General features: G+C 44.6%; 1 protein-coding gene across 1 annotated transcript in view; it reads left to right on the forward strand.

Annotated features, from left to right (window-relative positions):
- Window positions 1–24,352, forward strand: part of CASQ1 (calsequestrin 1) — a 93,895-nt gene that overhangs the window by 60,586 nt on the left and 8,957 nt on the right. The window contains exons 5-9 of the mRNA XM_040333355.1: window positions 5,469–5,542; window positions 6,976–7,106; window positions 16,477–16,522; window positions 18,971–19,025; window positions 22,462–22,562. Of these exons, the coding sequence (XP_040189289.1) occupies window positions 5,469–5,542; window positions 6,976–7,106; window positions 16,477–16,522; window positions 18,971–19,025; window positions 22,462–22,562 (407 nt within the window). The remainder of the gene's footprint in view (window positions 1–5,468; window positions 5,543–6,975; window positions 7,107–16,476; window positions 16,523–18,970; window positions 19,026–22,461; window positions 22,563–24,352) is intronic.

Here is a 24,352-nt window from a genome sequence, read left to right on the forward strand (position 1 = left end):
TATATTGGTCCCTCAATGAGCGTCCATTTTTTATATTGGTCCCTCAGTGAGCGGCCATTTTTTATATTGGTCCCTCAATGAGCGTCCATTTTTTATATTGGTCCCTCAATGAGCGGCCATTTTTTATATTGGTCCCTCAGTGAGCGTCCATTTTTTATATTGGTCCCTCAATGAGCGGCCATTTTTTTATTTTTTATAATGGTCGAGGAGAGTCCATTTATTTCTAAAAGTCCCTCACATCAAAGAAAGGGCCCATCCACGCCACAATGCATTTTTGTACTTTGCGGAATTTTTTTTTAAGCGCCCCATTCTTTTCCAGTGCACTAAAAAAAAAATAGGGCGTCATGCGTTATTGTGATTTTCAGAGCATTGTTGACATGCGTTGGTGGCACACCACATAGATCCCGTCTTGCATTACTGGAGCAGGGGGAGAGTCAGGCTGTCTGTGCTGTCTGGCGCGGGGGGGTGTAAATCTCAGGATTGGCTGGACACAAAGGGGTAGATTCAGGTAGCTTTGCACAGTTTTTACGGAGGCGCAGGGCACCGTTTTTGCCCTGCGCCCCCGCAAATTATCTGCGCTACCCTTGATTCACGGAGCAGTAGCTCCGTAAACTGCGTGGGCGCTCCGGCAAAATGCCCGGCGTAAGCGCGCGCAATTTAAATGATCCCGTATGGGGCGGGAATCATTTAAATTAGGCGCGTTCCCGCGCCGAGCGTAGGGCGCATGCTCCGTCGGGAAACTTTCCCGACGTGCATTGCGGCAAATGACGTCGCAAGGACGTCATTTGCTTCAAAGTGAACGTGAATGGTGTCCAGCGCCATTCACGATTCACTTACGCAAACAACGTAAAATTTAAACTTCGCGACGCGGGAATGACGGGTATACGTAGCATTGGCTGCCCCTGCTATTAGCAGGGGCAGCCTTACGCAAAAACCGACGTACGCAAATGACGTAAACTGCGTACGCAGGGCTCGCGTAGGGTTGTAAATCGGCGTTAGTATGCAATTTGCATACTATACGCTGACCACAACGGGAACGCCACCTAGCGGCCTGCGTAAGAATGCAGCCTAAGATATGACGGCATAAGGAGCCTTATGCCAGTCATTTCTTAGGCTGCAGTCGGCGTAACGAGGTTCCTGAATCAGGAGCATTCGTAACGCCGGCGCACGTAAGCAATTGAATCTACCCCAAAGCCTTTAAATACCCGGACATATCCATGGAGGTAACTGGCACAACAGGACTTGCGTAGTGAAGGTGGCGCCTGTATGGGCCGAGGGCGCACCTATAGCCATCATAGACCCCATGCAACTGCTATGGGGCCCCGAAGCAAAAAGGGGGCCCGGCACTGTCCTAACTAAATGAAACAGAAGCCCCACACACTCTGAGGTTGGGGTCTGTATTGGCGGGCTTCCATAAGGGTTAATGACATTTTTGTGTAGCCCATGATAAAGGGGGTATTAAGGGATTTATGGAGTCAGCAAATACCCCCCTTCCATTCTTTTCAGATGGCGCACAAAACATGCTTCCGCAGCACGAGCGGGCGGGTGTCACCGCTCCCCCCCCCACCACCACCACCTCCCCGCTGCAGCCTTTTGTTTACTCTGCCTGTTAATAAAGATTGTCTCTTGGCTGTGCTGAGAATCGATCGGGTGAGATAACTCGCTGAAGGGCGACTGCTCCCCAATGGATACACAGAGACAGGAAGGCGTATTATCTTCCAAGGCAACACGCCTACGCATGTGCCCCCCCATCCCTGCTCTCCTATGCCATGGAGGGGTCACTGTGCCCCCCTGTCCTATGTCATAGAGGGGTCACTGTGTCCCCCCTGTACTGCTGTCCTATGCCATGGAGGGGTCACTATGCCCCCCCAGTCCTGCTGTCCTATGCCATGGAGGGGTCACTGTGCCCCCCCCATCCCTGCTGTCCTTGCCATGGAGGGGGTCACTGTGCCCCCCTGTCCTGCTGTCCTATGTCATAGAGGGGTCACTGTGCCCCCCTGTCCTGCTGTCCTGTGCCATGGAGGGGTCACTGTGCTCCCCTGTACTGCTGTCCTATGTCATGGAGGGGTCACTGTGCCCCCCCATCCCTGCTCTCCTATGCCATGGAGGGTTTAATGTGCCCCCCTGTACTGCTGTCCTATGCCATGGAGGGGTCACTATGCCCCCCCAGTCCTGCTGTCCTATGCCATGGAGGGATCACTGTGCCCCCCCCGTCCTGCTGTCCTATGCCATGGAGGGGGTCACTGTGCCCCCCCGTCCTGCTGTCCTACGCCATGCAGGGGTCACTGTGCCCCCCGTCCTGCTGTCCTATGCCATGGAGGGGTCACTGTGCCCCCCCGTCCTGCTGTCCTATGCCATGGAGGGGTCACTGTGCCCCCCCGTCCTGCTGTCCTATGCCATGGAGGGGTCACTGTGCCCCCCCCCGTCCTGCTGTCCTATGCCATGGAGGGGTCACTGTGCCCCCCCGTCTTGCTGTCCTATGCCATGGAGGGGGTCACTGTGCCCCCCTGTCCTGCTGTCCTATGTCATAGAGGGGTCACTGTGCCCCCCCGTCCTGCTGTCCTATGCCATGGAGGGGTCACTGTGCCCCCCCAGTCCTGCTGTCCTATGCCATGCAGGGGTCACTGTGCACCATCGTCCTGCTGTCCTATGCCATGGAGGGGTCATTGTGCCCCCCCCCATCCCTGCTGTCCTTGCCGTGGAGGGGTCACTGTGCCCCCCGTCCTGCTGTCCTATGTCATGGAGGGGGTCACTGTGCCCCCCCATCCCGCTGTCTTATGCCATGGATGGGGTCACTGTGCCCCCTGTCCTGCTGTAATTGCTGTAATATTCAATGGAGGGGTCACTATGCCCCCTGTCCTGCTGTCCTATGCCATGGAGGGATCACTGTTTGGTCACAAACACCCAAAACCCCTCTTCCTAGCACAAATCCTCTTCCCCATCCCCACTTCCAACACAAATCACTTTTACTAGCACACCCCCCCCCCACCCAAATTCCCTCTCCTGGAACAATACTTACCCCCCTGCTGCCCCCCAAATCCCCCCACCCAACACAAATCCCCCCCCATCTCCATGTGGTGCCCCCACATCTCACATGATACTATAGTGCCCAGGGCAGCCGCCCCTCCTGCCCTCCCTTGTCCCCGCCCGGTCTGCCCTGCATTGCATAAAGAAAGCGCAGAAACCCAGTGATGACATCATCGGGTCTAAAATACATTTTGTAATGAAAGCAGAAAATCTTTTATGCAAAAATGTCATTCGCATGTGGATCCCATGTCTGCTTTCTGTGCGCTGGCCCTTTAAGCCCGTTGCTTAATGCAGCCCACCCACTGGAAAATATCAGTTTTCTCCCTGCATACATCAAGCTGCGGCGTTCGCTGTGCGCTAGATTAATCCTCGCGTATTTGCATATGTTTACCGCTCCCCGAACCACACATTTATGACAAGTGCGCATCTAAAGCTGACTAATGGGTAAGCCGCAGCGTGACTGGTAACAGGAAGGGGCGAGCGCTGCAATATATCGCGCTGTACTGATCTACTGGATGTGGCCCCTCAGCCGGAACGCAGGACTGGGGGCCCCGTGTGTAAAATAGAAGATGGAGTCACAGGGGCCGCCGTGCGAAGATTTCCTAGAACCTTTCTACGTGCAAAACATTCAGAACCACCCAGAACATCAGATTTCAGAGTTGGCGGAGTCTAATGGGCTGAGATACGGGGAACCCCCATAAAGTGACCAAAAAACATCAATTAGATCTCCAGCCAAAAATAGGATAAAAATGTAAAGTCCATTACAATATAAAATAAGTAAACCAGAGTTTCCGCTTCATGTCCAGCAATATTCACCTTCAATCCAGAGATTCCCCATGCAATACATTTATTCTGCCACTAGATGTCCTCGGTCTGATGGCCAGAAACATTCACCTTCAATCCAGAGATTTTCCCTGCAGTACTTTTATTCGGCCACTAGACGTCCTCAGCCTGGTGTCCAGCAATATTCACCTTCAATCCAGAGACGCCTCCTGCAATACTTTTTTCTCCCACTAGACGTCCTCGGTCTGATGGCCAGAAACATTCACCTTCAAGTGAAAGATTTATCCTGCAGTACTTTAATTCTGTCACTAGATGTCCTCGTCTCCTCAGTCCTCAGTCCAGCAGTATCTGATGGCCAGAAACATTCACCTTCAATCCAGAGATGCCCCATGCAATACATTTATTCTGCCACTAGATGTCCTCAGCCTGATGTCCAGCAATATTCACCTCCAAGCCAAAGTTTTTCCATGCAGTACTTATATTCTGTCACTAGATGTCCTCGGTCTGATAGCCAGAAATATTCACCTTCAATCCAGAGATGCCCCATGCAATACATTTATTCTGCCACTAGATGTCCTCGTCTCCTCAGTCCTCAGTCCTCAGTCCAGCAGTATCTGATGGCCAGAAACATTCACCTTCAATCCAGAGATGCCCCATGCAATACATTTATTCTGCCACTAGATTTCTTCAGTGTGATGGCCAGAAATATTCACTTTCAAGCCAAAGATTTTCCCTGCAGTACTTTTATTCTACCACTAGATGTCCTCAGCTTGATGTCCAGCAATGTTCACCTTCAATCCAGAGATGTCCCCTGCAGTACTTTTATTTTGCCACTAGATGTCTTCAGTCTGATGTCCAGCAATATTCACCTTCAATCCAGAGATGCCCCATGCAATACCTTTTTCTCCCACTAGATGTCCTCGTGTCCTCAGTCCTCAGTCCAGCAATATTCACCTTCAATCCAGAGATGTCCCCTGCAGTACTTTTATTTTGCCACTAGATGTCTTCAGTCTGATGTCCTGCAATATTCACCTTCAATCCAGAGATGCCCGATGCAATACATTTATTCTGCCACTAGATGTCTTCAGCGTGATGGCCAGAAATATTCGCCTTCAAGCCAAAGATTTTTCCCTGCAGTACTTATATTCTGTCACTAGATGTCCTCGGTCTGATAGCCAGAAATATTCACCTTCGGGGTCTCTGAGTCACTTTCACGTCAATAATTTGTTTTAATGGGCCGAACATGTGTGCCGCTCTGATAAGGCGGCGAGGCGCTGGCGCGGGTCCCTCTCGCCCCCCCCCTCCCCCTCCCCCAGCCTACTTAATAATTCAGGAGTCTCATAGAGATGTTACTAAATTTATAACTTGAATCAACATGGATGACGGGTGTCAGCCTGGACCTCGCTGAACGGACCTGCACTGCCTGAAAATAGTGGACAAGTGGATTTGGGAGGGCCCAAGAAAATGTTTGCCCCGGGGTCCAATCAATATTAAATACTGCCCTGGCAGGACAAAAGGGGGGCAGCTGCCACAGGTACAGTCATTGTTGTGGGGCCCAAAGCAGCTGCCCCTTGAGCCCACTCGTCCAAAGTATGTAATGTACAGCACAGTGTGCCGCTTTATGATGTTAAAGGTTTCGGCGTCTCTTTGGTTTGCAGATTACAAGGCCTATGAAGATGCTGCAGAGGAGTTCCACCCATACATCCCATTCTTCGCCACATTTGATGCAAAGGTAAGAGAGATCCGTCCGTTTACAGCACAGCATTTGACGGTAAAAAAGTCTGGAGAATGTGATGTACAGCACAGCATGTGATGTGGTCCAGAGTAGGTAACACACAGCACAGCATACAGAGTACAGCAACCCAGAGTATGCAACATACAGCAGAGCATCGAGAGTGCAGCAACCCAGAGTATGCAACATACAGCACAGCATAGAGAGTGAAGCAATCCAGAGTATACAGCATACAGCACAGCATGCAGAGTACATCATTTTGATCTAGATCTGTGTATAATACAGTACAGCACACAGAGTGCTGAAGTCCAGAGTATATAACATACAGCACAGCATAAAGGGTGAAGCAGTCCAGAATATGCAACATACAGCACAGCATACAGAGTGAAGCAGTCCAGTGTATGTAACACACAGCACAGCATACAGAGGGAAGCAGTCCAGAGTATGTAACACACAGCACAGCTTACAGAGTGCAGTAGGCCAGTGTATGTAGCATACAGCACAGCATACAGAGTGCAGTAATCCAGTGTATTTAACATACAGCACGGCATTCAGTGTGCAATGGCCCAGAGTATGTAACATACAGCACAGCATACAGAGTGCAGCAGTTCAGAGTATGTTACATATAGTGCAGCATACAGAGTGCAGCAGTCCAGAGTATGCAACATACAGCACAGCATATAGAGTGCAGAAGCCTAGTGTATGTAACATACAGCACTACATACAGAGTGCAGCAGTCCAGAGTATGTAGCATACAGCACAACATACAGAGTGCAGCAGTTCAGAGTATGTAGCATACAGCACACCATACAGAGTGCAGCAGTTCAGAGTATGTAGCATACAGCACAACATACAGAGTCCATCGTATTTAACATACAGCACGGCATTGAGTGTAATAGTCCAGAGTATGTAATATACAGCACAGCATACAGAGTGCAGTAATCCAGTGTAGTTAACATACAGCACAACATACAGAGTCCATCGTATTTAACATACAGCACGGCATTGACTGCAATAGTCCATAGTATGTAATATACAGCACAATATACAGAGTGGGCAGTCCAGAGTCAATAACATATAGCACAGTACAATATAAGGGGGTATATAAGCCAAGGGGTGTGTCTTCACAGGCACATGGCATCCTGAAAGGGTAAAATGAGGGTCGGAATTGATTTCCTCCTCGGGGGGGTATTCTGTAGTCTGAGACGTTCACCCGGGATAATATGGTCTTAAGATGTGCCAGTGAAGGAACCTCCAGTCTTCCGTTAGGGAGAAGAAGAACCTCCAGGGCAGGGCCAAGCCAGGTGGGGGCGGACCTGAGAATTCAACCAGACTTCCCCCGAGGGACCCTTAGGGTGGAATATCATTTCTGATTGGAGGAAACACTCCGAACCTTCACTAACCTTTTATCACTGTTTGTCTTTTGCCTTCAGGTTGCCAAGAAGTTGACCTTGAAGCTGAACGAGGTTGACTACTACGAGCCGTTCCATGATAAGCCCATCACCATCCCCAACAAACCCAACAGCGAGAAGGAGATCGTGGAGTTCCTGCATGAGCACAAGAGGTCAGTAGACAATTCCCGACCTCACCCACACCAGTGCCAGGGTGCCAAATGTTTATAAGCGGTAATAGGCAGAGCACTTGGGCAACTCCCGACCTCCTTTATATCTTGGATAAGCCAACAGCAAGATCTCCATTCTATAATTCCATGGATGGTGGGAACCCCTCATAATGGGCACAGCGGGTGTACAGACCCGGGAACTCAGCACAGGGATGGTGGGAACCTCTCATAATGGGCACAGCGGGTGTACAGACCTGGGAACTCAGCACAGGGATGGTGGGAACCCCTCATAATGGGCACAGCGGGTGTACAGACCCGGGAACTCAGCACAGGGATGGTGGGAACCCCTCATAATGGGCACAGCGGGTGTACAGACCTGGGAACTCAGCACAGGGATGGTGGGAACCCCTCATAATGAGCACAGGGGGTGTACAGACCCGGGAACTCAGCACAGGGATGGTGGGAGCACCTCATAATGGGCACAGCAGGTGTACAGACCCCGGAACTCAGCACAGGGATGGTGGGAACCCCTCATAATGAGCACAGGGGGTGTACAGACCCGGGAACTCAGCACAGGGATGGTGGGAGCACCTCATAATGGGCACAGCAGGTGTACAGACCCCGGAACTCAGCACAGGGATGGTGGGAACCCCTCATAATGGGCACAGCGGGTGTACAGACCCGGGAACTCAGCACAGGGATGGTGGGAACCCCTTATAATTGGCACAGCAGGTGTACAGACCCGGAAACTCAGCACAGGGATGGTGGGAACCCCTCATAATTGGCACAGTGGGTGTACAGACCCGGGAACTCAGCACAGGGATGGTGGGAACCCCTCATAATGGGCACAGTGGGTGTACAGACCCGGGAACTCAGCACAGGGATGGTGGGAACCCCTCATAATGGGCACAGCAGGTGTACAGACCCGGGAACTCAGCACAGGGATGGTGGGAACCCCTCATAATGGGCACAGCAGGTGTACATGTAACAGCAACTTGATAGCATGCAAAATGAAAGGCTCAACATCATCTATCTATCTATCTATCTATCTATCTATCTATCTATCAGAGATCCCCTTTAGGTTCCTTTGCAGACAGTCGATCCTCGGCGTCTCGCAGACGTGGCGCGTCTCTCGGGCGGCGTAAGGGTTAATCCCGGCATTTCTCCGGCGTGTTGTTCTGGCTAGCTGGACGATGTTGGAAGCCGCACAACATCATCTGCCCATCTCCGACAAGGGGTCGAGCGGCAGTTGTGATGGCTGGTGCAGTTGCCATGGTGCCCCGTTAAAAACAATTTAGCTGCCATAGAAACGTTTTGAAATAATGTGTTTTTCTGTCTCGTGCTGGTTTTTAACCCGCGAGGTGCCCGCCAGCCACCCCTGCCGCAGCGACGACGACGACTGGAGAGGAAATTGCAAAGTCTGTGTCGCCTTTAATAAGTATTTTTTTTTTCCGTTACTTAGAAAATTGTTGCACAAATTAAATGGAGTTGCTGATTTTACTTGTTCGTGATTCTTCACTTTGCTGGGCGCTCTTGGTCCCGCCCATTTTTCCCCGAAAAAGACCCTCATAGAGCCAATGGTGGTGAAGGCAACGGGTTGAGGGTAACGGCATCCCACCAGTTAACTCTACCTTCCTATCTCTCCTCACCCCTTCAAAGCTTCAGCGACTGCATAGATGTGTCACAGGGCTTCAAAATCTTCAGAGTCCTTCAGCATGTCTATGCACGTGCAGGGATTTCTTTACTCATGCACAAAGATGCTGCAGTTATGGAGATCTTGGGTCTCAGGTTGTCTGCTCGTGCGCAGAAAAACTTGGCACTGTGCAAATGTGTTGCAGGTCTCTCTCAGGTCCAGAAGGCCACCTAAGGCGCATGGGCTTCAGGATCTTCAGAGTCCTTCAGCATGTCTATGCACGTGCAGAGATTTCCTTACTCATGCGTATAGACGCTGCAGGTATGGAGATCTCAGATCTCTGGTTATCTGCTCATACGCATTAATACTTGTCACATGTGCAAATGTTTTGCTGGTCTCTCTCAGGTCCTAAAGGCCACCAGATTTCATATTTTCACGGATGTGCCACATGGCTTCAGGCTCTGGAGAGTCCTTCAGCACATCTCTGCACGTGCAGGGATTTCCTTACTCATGCGAGTAGACACTGCAGGTTTGGAGATCTCGTGTCTCAGGTTGTCTGCTCATGCGCAGGAAAACTTGTCACGTGCAAACGTGTTGCAGATCTCTCTTAGGTCCAGAAGGCCACCAAATTTCATGTGTAGATATGCCGCAGGCAGGGCTTCAGGGTCTTTAGAGTCCTTCAGCATGTCTATGCACGTGCAGGGTTTTCCTTACTCATGCGCGTAGACGCTGCAGGTATGGAGATCTCGGATCTCTGGTTATCTGCTCATACGCATTAATACTTGTCACATGTGCAAATGTTTTGCTGGTCTCTCTCAGGTCCTAAAGGCCACCAGATTTCATATTTTCACGGATGTGCCACATGGCTTCAGGCTCTGGAGAGTCCTTCAGCACATCTCTGCACGTGCAGGGATTTCCTTACTCATGCGAGTAGACACTGCAGGTTTGGAGATCTTGTGTCTCAGGTTGTCTGCTCATGCGCAGGAAAACTTGTCACGTGCAAACGTGTTGCAGATCTCTCTTAGGTCCAGAAGGCCACCAAATTTCATGTGTAGATATGCCGCAGGCAGGGCTTCAGGGTCTTTAGAGTCCTTCAGCATGTCTATGCACGTGCAGGGTTTTCCTTACTCATGCGCGTAGACGCTGCAGGTATGGAGATCTCGGATCTCTGGTTATCTGCTCATACGCATGAATACTTGGCACATGTGCAAATGTTTTGCTGGTCTCTCTTAGGTCCTGAGGGCCACCAGATTTCATATTTTCACAGATGTGCCACATGGCTTCAGGCTCTGCAGAGTTCTTTAGCACATCTATGCACGTGCAGGGATTTACTTACTCATGCGCGTAGACGCTGCAGGTATGGAGATCTCAGATCTCTAGTTATCTGCTCATACGCATGAATACTTTGCACATGGCTTCAGGCTCTGCAGAGTTCTTCAGCACATCTATGCACGTGCAGGGATTTCCTTACTCATGGGCATAGACGCTGTAGGTATAGAGATCTCGGATCTCTGGTTATCGGCTCATAAGCATGAATACTTGACACATGTGCAAATGTTGTTCTGGTCTCTCTTAGGTCCTGAGGGCCACCAGATTTTATATTTTCACGGATGTGCCACATGGCTTCAGGCTCTGCAGAGTCCTTCAGCATGTCTATGCACGTGCAGGGATTTCCTTACTCATGCGCGTAGACGCTGCAGGTATGGAGATCTCAGATCTCTAGTTATCTCCTCATACTCATGAATACTTTGCACATGGCTTCAGGATCTGCAGAGTTCTTCAGCATATCTTTGCACGTGCAGGGATTTCCTTACTCATGGGCGTAGACGCTGAAGGTATAGAGATCTCTGGTTATCTGCTCATACGCATGAATACTTGGCACATGTGCAAATGTTTTTCTGGTCTCTCTTAGGTCCTGAGGGCCACCAGATTTTATATTTATACGGATGTGCCACATTGCTTCAGGCTCTGCAGAGTTCTTCAGCATGTCTATGCACGTGCAGGGATTTCCTTACTCATGCGCATAGACGCTGCAGGTATGGAGATCTCAGATCTCTAGTTATCTGCTCATACGCATGAATACTTTGCACATGGCTTCAGGCTCTGCAGAGTTCTTCAGCACATCTATGCACGTGCAGGGATTTCCTTACTCATGGGCGTAGACCCTGCAGGTATAGAGATCTCGGATCTCTGGTTATCTGCTCATACGCATGAATACTTGGCACATGTGCAAATGTTTTTCTGGTCTCTCTTAGGTCCTGAGGGCCACCAGATTTCATATTTTCACAGATGTGCCACATGGCTTCAGGCTCTGCAGAGTTCTTCAGCACATCTATGCACGTGCAGGGATTTCCTTACTGATGCGCACATTAATACTTGGCACATGTGCAGATAAGTTGCAGGTTTATCTCAGGCCCTGAAAGCCAACGGATTGCATGCCTTTGGGCTTTAGGTCCTGCTAAGTATTTCAGCACGTCTATGCACGTGCAGGGGGTTTTTAGATCTCAGGTTGTCTGCTCATGCGCAGGAAAACTTGGCGCATGTGCAGATGTGTTTTGCAAGCCTCTCACAGATTCTGAAGGCCAGCAGATTGCATGTATGTGCAGATGTGTTGCAAGCCTCTCACAGATTCTGAAGGCCAGCAGATTGCATGCATGTGCAGATGCGCTACAGGGCTTCAGGACCATGCAGGAACCTTTGGCAGATTTGCGCACGTGCATGATTTTTCCCTGCACGTGCATAAAGAGTTATGGAGGTCCCAAATCAAATCTCAGGTCCCCACCAGGTCCCAAAAGCTGGATTTTTAAAGACAGGAGCACCAGCGGGGGGATAGGCAGGGACTAAAGTCGCTTTTAAAGGATTGCGGCTCTGGAGCATGCGCCGTTCGAATTTTATTTTTCATTGCATGTCTTCTTTAATTTTTTTTTTCTTCTATTAAAATGTCCAGGATGTAAATAAAAATGAAAAGTAATAGCCGCTCCATCATCCTGATTTGAGGTCGACTTGCCATTTTATGTCACCGTGTCCGCCAAGCCGCAGACTCATGCCGCGCAGCGTTCGTCCGCATGGCTGCCAAGAAAAACATCCAATCCCGTAGCTCCATTTCAGCCTCCATCCACAGTCATGGGGCCCCGTCGTTTTTTCGGACCTCCTCGCCGTCTCTGTCTTTGGACTTTCTGCGTAAAAATCGCGTCTGAAACCCGAGAAATGTAATATATTTTACGGCAGAGAAAATAATCGTTCTCTCCACCGATCCTTCAGGGAAGCCAATAATAAATTCCTGCTGCGTGCGACAACAAGTTACTTAATTGCATTAATCAGAAATCACCAGATGCATTTGTAACCGTTCAGGGAATCGCTACTTGTGAATTAACATCGCTACATTGTGTCAGTTCTTTATTCAGATAGATACGGCTATTAGCCAGATTCCTAAAGCTGCCCCCCCTCCCCTCCCCCATCTCTTAAAAAAATGCCAATACAATGAAAAGGCTTATTCACGCTGGCTTTGGTCTCTGAAGAGCGATCCGTGCTTAGGTTGCTCTTCAGAGAGCATTTCACAGGCGGTAAGTATTGCCTCCTCCCTACTTTACTTTTACTGGATGGGTTGTGCTCAGTGGGTCCAAATAGACAGGGGGGTATCATTCCTGGAAAATATCTTCCCCATGACATGTGTATATCCCGACCACTGCCACCAATGATGGGACACTTTTCCTCCCACTGACTCCAATGATGGGACACTATTCCTTCCACTGATACCAATGATGGGACACTATTCCCCCCACTGATACCAATGATGGGACACTATTCCTCCCACTGACACCAATGATGGGACACTATTCCTCCCACTGACTCCAATGATGGGACACTATTCCTCCCACTGACACCAATGATGGGACACTATTCCTCCCACTGATACCAATGATGGGACACTATTCCTCCCACTGATACCAATGATGGGACACTATTTCTCCCACTGATACCAATGATGGGACACTATTCCTCCCACTGACACCAATGATGGGACACTATTCCTCACACTGATATCAATGATGGGACACTATTCTTCCCACTGATACCAATGGTGGGACACTATTCCTCCCACTGATACAAATGATGGGACACTATTCCTCCCACTGACACCAATGATGGGACAATATTCCCCCCCCGATACCAATGATGGGACACTATTCCTCCCACTGATACCAATGATGGGGCACTATTCCTCCCACTGATACCAATGATGGGACAATATTCCTCCCACTGATACCAATGATGGGACACTATTCCTCCCACTGATACCAATGATGGGGCACTATTCCTCCCACTGACACCAATGATGGGACACTATTCCTCCCACTGACACCAATGATGGGACAATATTCCCCCCCCCGATACCAATGATGGGACACTATTCCTCCCACTGATACCAATGATGGGACAATATTCCTCCCACTGATACCAATGATGGGACACTATTCCTCCCACTGATACCAATGGTGGGACACTATTCCTCCCACTGATACCAATGATGGGACACTATTCCTCCCACTGACACCAATGATGGGACACTATTCCCCCCCCCTGATACCAATGATGGGACACTATTCCTCCCACTGATACCAATGATGGGGCACTATTCCTCCCACTGATACCAATGATGGGACAATATTCCTCCCACTGATACCAATGATGGGACACTATTCCTCCCACTGATACCAATGATGGGACACTATTCCTCCCACTGACACCAATGATGGGGCACTATTCCTCTCACTGATATTCTGTTCCTGACAATTATTAGAGATGAGGGCGTGGCTTAGACAAGCATTATAACATCTTTCCTATTGCAGATCACATCCATTGAGGAACCGCTCTGGTTTCAGGACGTTGCAAGGAAACCAAATATATAATAATGACATGCCCCATAGTCTCTAAGACAAAGGAATACAAAAAAAAAAAAATCTATTGTAGTTTATATTCTTTTTTCTAGATGAAAAAAAAATCAAAAATAAATAAAAAATCGCGTTTGAAGCGCCGTCTTCCAGAAGTCACCCGTCTCGTCTCCTTCGGGTTCCTCTCCCTTGAGGGTTAAAAGCAGATAAGAGGCCGGCTTCTTTTGAGGATTGGCGATGAAAGCGCAGCTATACAGATACACTTAAGAATTGTCAGTTCGGAGACCGCGGTTGCCATGGCAGCAAGGCCTTTAAACTGCACGCAGAGCAAATACATTTTTTTTCTCCCCCCCCCTTTCTGTAATATAAGTATTGTTTTCTTCTGCATCATATTATTCTACTTAAGAGCTCTCAACACCTTTACAAGAGGAGGGCCACTCAAAAATGGCCGCCTGTTGACCCTAAACCATACCGATAAAGCTTTTCTCACCTGAATAGGAAAGTTAACTGGAGGTTTTTTATGTGTGAACGTCTGAATTCCACACTATTTTTTTTTTTTTTTCAAATTACAAAAACAAATTTATCTGAATTTTTCCAATTTAATTCACTTTTGTGCGAAATTAAAAAATGTATTTCGTTTCGTATCGATTCGTTATTTGCATACATTTGTTTTCGTTAAATTTGTTCAATTTGTTTTTAATTCCTTTTCGGAATTAGTTTTGAATATTTGAATTCTAATCAAATTTTTCGAATTCCATTTAAAATCAAATTTATTCTATTAGAAATTTTAATTTTGGAAGATGGTTATATTCCATTCTATTCTATTGTTTTTTTTTTCTATTTTTATTCTTTTCTATTCTATTATTTTTCCTTTCTGTTCTATTCTATTATTTTTCCTTTCTGTTCTATTCTATTATTTTTTATACTATTCAAATTTATTCTATTTGAAATTAGAATTTCAGAAAACGGTTATATTATTATAGTTTATATTCTATTATATTATTTTCTATTGTATATTCTATTCTGTTCTATTATTTTATTTTCTATTATTTTCTTATTCAATCTCAATTCAAATTTATTCTATTAGAAATTTGAATTTCAGAAGATGGTTATATTCTTTCTATTTTTCATTTTATTCTGTTCTTTTTTTATTTTCTATTTTGTTCTGTTTTTCTGTTTTCTTTTATTTTCTATGTTATCCCTATTTTTTTTCTTTTTTTTCTATTCTTTTATTTTGAATTCTGTTCTGTTTTACACTATTCTATTCTATTCTATTCTATTTTTGTTCTATTCAATTTTTTTAATTCTTTTATTTTGTATTCTCTCAGGATTTACTCTAATAGATTATATTCTATTCTTTTATTTTATTTTGTATCCCTTTTTTGTTCTATTCAATTTTTTTCTATTCTTTTATTTTGCATTCTGTTCTGTTTTACTCTATTATATTACGGTGTATCCTATTCTTTTATTTTCTATTTTTTTCCCTTTTTTGTTCTATTCAATTTATTTCTATTCTTTTATTTTCTATTCTGTTCTGTTTTACTCTATTATATTCTATTATATTCTTGTATTTTTTTATTTTATCCCTTTTTATACCTTTTTTGTTCTATTCAATTTTTTTTCTATTCTTTTATTTTGTATTCTCTCAGGTTTTTAATCTATTCTATTCTATTATTTTATTTTATTATTTATCCCTTTTTTGTTCTATTCAATTTTTTTCTATTTTCTATTTTATCCCTATTTTTTATTCAATTTTTTTTTCTATTCTTTTATTTTGAATTCTGTTCTGTTTTACACTATTATATTCTATTTTTGTTCTATTCAATTTTTTTTCTATTCTTTTATTTTGAATTCTCTCAGGTTTTACTCTATTATATTCTATTCTATTCTTTTATTTAATTTTTTATCCCTTTTTTGCTCTATTGAATTTTTTTCTATTCTTTTATTTTGCATTCTGTTCTGTTTTACTCTATTATATTACGGTATATCCTATTCTTTTATTTTCAATTTTTTTCCCTTTTTTGTTCTATTCAATTTTTTTCTATTCTTTTATTTTCTATTCTGTTCTGTTTTACTCAATTATATTCTATTATATTCTTGTATTTTTTTATTTTATCCCTTTTTTATACCTTTTTTGTTCTATTCAATTTTTTCTCTATTATTTTATTTTGTATTCTCTCAAGTTTTACTCTATTATATTCTATTCTTTTGTTTGCTATTTTATCCCTTTTTTCTATTCAACTTTTTTTTTTAATTCTTTTATTTTGTATCCTATTTCTATTTTATCCCTTTTTTTTCTATTCTATTTTCTCTTAAACCTTAACTGGACTTATGATAAACTTGTGGCACCCTCATCCTTTACTTTTTCTTTAAAGTGCTTATGCTTACAACTCAAACTTGTTTGGGGCCTGTGAGGATACAAGGGCTCTGATGAAGGGGGAAGTGAGCCCTCGAAACTAGTTGGCTTTGCCTACCAAGATTAATAAACCTTTACAGGACTTATGATAAACTCGTGGCACCCTCATCTTTTACATTTCCTTTAAAGTGCTTACAACTCAAACTCTTTTGGGGCCTGTGAGGATATAAGGGCCCTGATGAAGGGGCAGTTGAGCTCTCGAAACACGCTAGATTTACCAAGATTATTAAACCTTTACTGGACTTATGATACAGTTGTGGCACCCTCATCCTTTTACATGTTCTTTAAAGTACTTTAAGTTAAATCTTGAAGTCTTTTATGGCCTGTGAGGATCCAAAGGCCCTGATGAAGGGGCAGTTGAGCCCTCGAAACACGTTAGATTTACCAAGATTATTTTTTATATTGTAATTATTATTTTTTTGTATTTTGCAGACCAACACTGAGGAAACTGAGACCAGACAGCATGTATGAGACCTGGGTAAATATTTTTGCATTCTTACTTACTAGATCGGTCCTTCGTAATCTTTTGAACACAGAGGAACCCTTGAAAAAGTATTCAGGTCTCAGAGAAGTTCCTGCTTAGTATTAGTGCTCGTAATTAATGAAATCGAAGAGATAAACATTAATTAATGAATATGGAATCTGGAGTACCCAAAGTATTTGACACCCAAAGCGGATCGTTTCTACGATTCAATGAACAAAAAGAAAAATGGAATGTCTACTCATATCAGTGGTGAATGGTGAAAGACCCCTTTACATTGGTGGTTAGTAGTAAACCGCCTCTTACATTGGCGGTCATTACCAAAGCGCCCCCTATATTGATGGTCGATGGAGAGGGCTTCGTATATTTATGGTCAAGAGGACAAGAGGCCACCTACTTTAGTGGGCAGTTGGAGGATAAATACCTTCACTTTAGTGATTATCTTTGAGGTTAGTCAAGGAACCCAACACAACGTCTAGAGAAGCCATTTTCGACTAGGGTTCCTTCAGAGGTTGTTGGGGGTTCCTTGAGCTATGGTTGATTGTCCTCCAATTTCATGGTGCCTGCATAGTTCCAGGGCCAACACCACTTGGGAAAACCAACAGCATGACGCCAAGAGGGGGCCATTTTTCCCAATTGACCCCCAATGAACTGGTTTTGGTATGAGTTGCCTAAGGCCTGAAAATAATCTTAGGGGTTCCTCTGGGGTAAAAGGCTGCTTTGGAGGAACCGCAGTTTAGAAAGACTGTTCTAGATCAAGGGTCTCCAAACTTTATAAACAATGGGCCAGTTTAGTGTCCTCCAAACTGTAGGGGGGCTGGACTGTGACCAGTGAGAGATGAAAATGTCCTGGTGTCAGTGGGATTAAGCAATGCCCCATCATTGGTATTAGGGGGAATAATATAGCCCCATCATTATTGCCAGTGGGAAGAATAGTGTCCCATCTTTTTCATCAGTGGGAAGAATAGTGTCCCATCATTGGTATCAGTGGGAGGAATAGTGTCCAATCATTGGCGTCAGTGGTAGGGAATAGTGTCCCATCACTGGCGTCAGTGGGAGGAATAGTGTCTCATCATTGGTATCAGTGGGAAGAATAGTGTCCCATCATTGGTATCAGTGGGAGGAATAGTGTCCCATCATTGGTATCAGTGGGAAGAATAGTGTCCCTTCATTGGCATCAGTGCGATGAATAGTGTCCCATCATTATTGTCAGTGGGAGAAATAGTGTCCCATCATTGGTATCAGTGGGAGGAATAGAGTCCCATCATTGGTATCAGTGGGAGGAATAGTGTCCCATCATTGGATTCAGTGGGAGGAATAGTGTCCCATCAGTGGCGTCAGTGGGAGGAATAGTGTCCCATCATTGGTATCAGTGGGAGGAATAGTGTCCCATCATTGGTATCAGTGGGAGGAATAGTGTCCCATCATTGGAGTCAGTGGGAGGAATAGTGTCCCATCATTGGAGTCAGTAGGAGGAATAGTGTCCCGTCATTGGTGTCAGTGGGAGGAATAGTGTCCCATCATTGGTATCAGTGGAAGGAATAGTGTCCCATCATTGGTGTCAGTGGGAGGAATAGTGTCCCATCATTGGTATCAGTGGGAGGAATAGTGTCCCATCATTGGAGTCAGTGGGAGGAATAGTGTCCCATCATTGGAGTCAGTAGGAGGAATAGTGTTCCGTCATTGGTGTCAGTGGGAGGAATAGTGTCCCATCATTGGAGTCAGTGGGAGGAATAGTGTCCCATCATTGGAGTCAGTAGGAGGAATAGTGTCCCGTCATTGGTGTCAGTGGGAGGAATAGTGTCCCATCATTGGTATCAGTGGAAGGAATAGTGTCCCATCATTGGCGTCAGTGGGAGGAATAGTGTCCCATCATTGGTGTCAGTGGGAGGAATAGTGTCCCGTCATTGGTGTAATTAGGAGGAATAGTGTCCCGTCATTGGTGTCATTGGGAGGAATAGTGTCCCGTCATTGGTGTAATTGGGAGGAATAGTGTCCCGTCATTGGTGTCAGTGGAAGGAATAGTGTCCCGTCATTGGGACACTATGCATCCAGCCCCCCAGTCCGCAGTTTGGAGACCCCTGTTCTAGATTAAAGTATATTGAAAACCAAAACAATTTGTGACGTATTGGACGGTGTAGAGAAGGATTCCATTGTATTGCTGTTGATGTTCTCCCAGGGGAGATTTACCCTATTTGTCCCGGTAGCCATTATTTCTGGGACACTGGGACAGAGAGGGAGTCTTCCAAGGCGGACACCCGTTCTGTTGACATTCGTCCAAGTTGGAATGTCCCTCACTTTCCTCTCATTTCCTGTTGTGTTTCTGTGATAGGAAGTGAAGGGAAATCTCCCCAATGGGATACAACGGGATACAGTATAATGTTTGATTCTCTTAAAGGAAGATATTTAGCGAACATGTTTTTTTTTTTTTTATCTCCTTTGTAGGAAGATGACTTGAATGGAATCCACATCGTTGCTTTTGCAGAAGAGGATGATCCTGGTAAGTTTTTTTTACGACTAAATGAAAAATCCTGAGCGTGCGGATTGCGCTCATTTCCTTATAATCTGTTTGTGTTCTGAGGCTCCGCCGTCTCCCTACTTGACATTCATTGTAGAATCAGAAGTGAAAATCACCAAATCCAAACGCTTGACATGTTACACATAAAAGATTGCTGTAAAAGCTTCTGATTGTAAACCTCCCACGGATTCTCATTAACACCATTCTACAGAATTTCAAAATTACAAACACAATTTTGTGTAGATGAGAGAATGTACAGAACACTTCTCAGCGCATTTAGATTTTTTTTATATATATTATTTTGAAATGTTTGTTTCCTTCTGGCCTGCTTCTGACATCCTTCCAAGCTTCTTCTGCATTGCTTCTTACCTCCATCTTTATGACCCAACTCCCTACTGACCTGCTTCTGATGGTCGCTTGAGCTCCTAATGATGTACTTCATCTTAGATCTTTTTGACCCATTACCTTCTTCTATTCTCTGACCTTCTTCTGAGAGCCCTTTGAGTTCCTTCTGACCTGAAACCTTCCTCTAACTACCTTCTGATTTGCTTCTGACATCCTTCCAAGCTTCTTCTCACCTGCTTCTTACCTCCTTCTTTCTTACCCCTGAACTTCTCCTAAATACCTTCTAACCTGCTTCTGAAAGCCATTTGAGTTGCTTCTGACCTGCTTCTTACCTTATTCTGACCTGAAACCTTCTTCTGATTACCTTCTGACCTGCTTCTGACGTATTTCCAAGCTTCTTCTCACCTGCTTCTTACCTCCTTCTTTCTTACCCCTGAACTTCTCCTAAATACCTTCTAACCTGCTTCTGAAAGCCATTTGAGTTGCTTCTGACCTGCTTCTTACCTTATTCTGACCTGAAACCTTCTTCTGATTACCTTCTGACCTGCTTCTGACATCCTTCCAAGCTTCTTCTCGTCTGCTTCTTAGCTCCTTCTTTTTGACCCAGGACCTTTTTCTAACTACCTACTGACCTGCTTCCGATGGTCGTTTGAGCTCCTTATGATGTACTTCATCTTTTTGACCCATGACCTTCTTTTATCTTCTGACCTTCTTCTAAGAGCCCCTTGAGTTCCTTCTGAAACCTTCCTCTAAATACCTTCTGATTTGCTTCTGACATCCTTCCAAGCTTCTTCTCACCTGCTTCTTACCTCTTTTCTGACCCATGAACTTCTCCTAAATACCTTCTAACCTGCTTCTGAAAGCCATTTGAGTTGCTTCTGACCTGCTTCTTACCTTCTTCTGACCTGAAACCTTCTTCTGATTACCTTCTGACCTGCTTCTGACATCCTTCCAAGCTTCTTCTCACCTGCTTCTTACCTCCTTCTTTCTTACCCCTGAACTTCTCCTAAATACCTCCTAACCTGCTTCTGAAAGCCATTCGAGTTCCTTCTGACCTGCTACTTACCTTCTTCTGACCTGAAACCTTCTTCTGATTACCTTCTGACCTGCTTCTGACATCCTTCCAAGCTTCTTCTCATCTGCTTCTTAGCTCCTTCTTTCTGACCCAGGACCTTTTTCTAACTACCTACTGACCTGCTTCCGATGGTCGCTTGAGCTCCTTGTGATGTACTTCATCTTAGATCTTTTTGACCCATGACCTCCTTTTATCTTCTGACCTTCTTCTGAGAGGCCTATGAGTTCTTTCTGAAACCTTCCTCTAAATACCTTCTGATTTGCTTCTGACATCCTTCCAAGCTTCTTCTCACCTGCTTCTTACCTCCTTTCTGACCCATGACATTCTTCTAAATACCTTCTAACCTGCTTCTGACAGCACCTTGAGTTCCTTCTGACCGGCTTCTTACCTTCTTCTGACCTGAAACCTTCTTCTGATTACCTTCTGACCTGCTTCTGACATCCTCCCAAATTTCTACTAACCTGCTTCTTACCTCTTTCTTTCTGACCCATGACCTTCTTTAACTACCTTCTGACTTGCTTCTGACATTCCCCTAGCTCCTTCTGAAATTCGATCTTCTCCTATTAATCTTTTGACCTGCTTATGGCATCCCCCTGAACTCCGTATGATGTACTTTTTACCTCCTCCTGTCTAAACCATGACCTTCTTCTAACTACCTTCTTACCTGCTTCTGAAAGCCATTTGAGTTACTTCTGACCTGCTTCTTACCTTCTTTTGACCTGAAACCTTGTTCTGATTACATTCTGACCTGCTTCTGACATCCTCCCAAGCTTCTTCTCACCTGCTTCTTAGCTCCTTCTTTCTGACCCAGGACCTTTTTCTAACTACCTACTGACCTGCTTCCAACGTTCGCTTGAGGTCCTTATGATGTACTTCATCTTAGATCTTTTTGACCCATGACATTCTTCTATCTTCTGACCTTCTTCTGAGAGCCCCTTGGGTTCCTTCTGAAACCTTCCTCTAAATACCTTCTGATTTGCTTCTGACATCCTTCCAAGCTTCTTCTCACCTGCTTCTTACCTCCTTGTTTCTGACCCATGACCTTCTTCTAACTACCTTCTAACCAGCTTCTGACAGCACCTTGAGTTCCTTCTAACCAGCTTCTTACCTTCTTCTGACCTGAATCCTTCTGATTACCTTCTGACCTGCTTCTGACATCCTCCCAAATTTCTACTGACCTGCTTCTTACCTTCTTCTTTCTGACCCATGACCTTCTTTGACTACCTTCTGACTTGCTTCTGACATTCTCCAAGCTCCTTCTGACATTCAAACTTCTCCTATTTATCTTTTGACCTGCTTATGACAACCCATTGAACTCCTTATGATGTACTTCTTACTTCCTTCTGACTATCTTCTGGTCTGCTTCTGACATCCTCCAAAGCTTCTTCCAACCTGCTTCTTACCTCTTTCTTTCTTTCTGACCCATGAACTTCTTCTATCTACCTTCTTACCTGAAAGCCCTTTGAGTTCCTTCTGTCCTGCTTCTCACCTCCTTTTTATGACCCATGACTGTCTTCTAACTACCTTCTAACCTGCTTCTTACATCTTCTTGAGCTGCTTCTGACCTTCTTCTGACTACTTCCTGACCTGCTTCTGACATCCTCCTAAGCTCCTACTTATCTGTGCCCCCCTTCCAACTTGCTTGTGACCACCTTCCGACCTGCTGATGATCTGGTTCTGAGTTCTTTGTGACCTGATCCTGACTTGGTTCTGAGTTCCTTCTGACTTACTTCACACCTACTTCCAAACTCTTTTTGACCGGCTTTGGATCCACTTCCTCTCACTTTGGAGGCATTTCATACTCTTTCTGTTGTTCCTCCAGAAGGGAAATCTTCACAACCAGGGCACATACCACACACAAAATTATTGAAAATCTCAAAGATTTTCTAAGACTTCCTTACCCTTTTAAAAACTAAAAAAAAAAATCTTGAAATACAATTTTAGTTTCTATTTTTTAAAAGATGTTGTTGTCTAACTGATGTTTTTTTTTTAAAACAGATGGTTATGAATTTTTGGAGATCATCAAGGATGTTGCAGAGGACAATACCGATAACCCCGACCTTAGCATTATCTGGATTGACCCCGAGGACTTCCCACTGGTAAAAATACAAAATTGTTGTATATAACACTTAAATATTGCACAAAATTTTGATATTTGGGTGTCCACTCTATGGCAATAGAGTGGACACCCAAATAATTTCATTTTGTGCTTTGTAGAACTGTTCACCTGAAGGCATATTACCAGTCCCCAAAGGGCTAATGTTATCAGTGAAATAAAAAAAGTAACATGTACAAATGTATAGCAATTTAAAGTTGACCCAATATAGGATCTCAAAAAAGAGGCTATACAATTTATAAATTTCTTTCGACGATAGAAAATTTGTGAAGGAAAAAAGATGCGCTAATTAAATAAATAAATAAATAAATAAATGTGTTATGAAATTCAGTGAATCAACCTCAAATTTCTAAATAAAATTATAAAATAAGTAATAGTGGGATAGAGGTGAATATATATACAATAATAAATAAGTGTCCAACAAATGAATAAGACTCCTAATAGAGGAGATCAAACAAATTATTGTGCATGAACAGTCCAAATAATAGTGAAAAGAATTTTGCAGGATAAGTCCATAAATCTGTGTAGACTTCCTCCTCCACCAAGGAATAGAAATAAATCACCGCAAACAAGTGCTCATGGATGGCACCTTACCACAAAATGTTGATCTCCTTAATCAAAAGGAGATCGCAATAAGCATGGGTTCATATATCATCAGAATCCTTTTAGGTCGATATCAGCAGATCCAGCATCCAGCCTCACATAAAATAAGCCAAAAGAGGAGATCGCCATAGTATAATAACGTTTAATAAAATCAAAGTTAAAAGACAGGCAACGCCAAATGGCCCCTTACTTGCAAGGTGCCTTAACCCGGCACTGAGGCTGGTCTGCGTTGGATGATTTGGGGGAGAGGTCCACGCTGCAGGAAGGGTGCAGCGGCGTGCGTTCCACCTGTGTGTGAGCGAGGACCAGCAGAGCCGGAACCAGAAGTCCGTCCGTAGGAGATAGCGTGACCAATGCGCCTCGACGTACGTTTCGAGATTGACTCGTCGTCAGGAAGCCTAGAAAATTTAGCATGTAAACATTATCAGCTATCGCTATCTATTCCGACTAGTGTGTATTTAAGAACTACTTATTGTCATTCAACATTTAGGATCCAACAGGCCCATTATTTATGAGGCTATATAAGAAAACAGTTAATTCATTGGGCCAGTGTCTAGAGGGATAATTGGAATTGGGAGTTTTATCTTCCCAACATTTTGGCAAAATTGGGAAAGTGCTTAAGAGCTAATGAAAAAATTCCCTTGGTTTTTAATGGCTCCACAATATTAAAGTCCAGCTCTAAGTTTGCATCTCTAGGAACCAGTGTATACAATATACCTGCCCTGAGGAAGCTTTTGTGACCCCCTGAAATTGGCCGCACACAATAGTGGATCTTTTTTTTAAACTTTAAGCTGATTTTTTATTTTATTTGGTTGCATTGGTCCAGCTTGAATCAATTCAAGTATACTTCAGCCAAACCATTAGGCCAGTGACAAGGGATAATTGAAATTGGGAGTTCTTATTTTTCCCAAATTTTGGTAAAATTGGGAGAGTGCTTCAGAGTTAATGAAGAAGGCAGAATTATGGTTTGTGGTGGGCTTTAAGGGTGCAATGGGATTTAAATGGCTAGACAATATTAGGGTCCAGCTCACAGCTTGCAGCTCTAGGAACCAGTGCATACAATATACCAGCCATGAGGAAGCTTTTGTGATCCCCTGAAATTGGCCACACACAATAGTGGATCTTTTTTTAAACTTAAAGCTGATTTATTTTATTTTATTTGGTTACATT

This window comes from Rana temporaria, chromosome 13, assembly GCF_905171775.1.
Source record: "Rana temporaria chromosome 13, aRanTem1.1, whole genome shotgun sequence".
Taxonomy (NCBI): domain Eukaryota; kingdom Metazoa; phylum Chordata; class Amphibia; order Anura; family Ranidae; genus Rana; species Rana temporaria.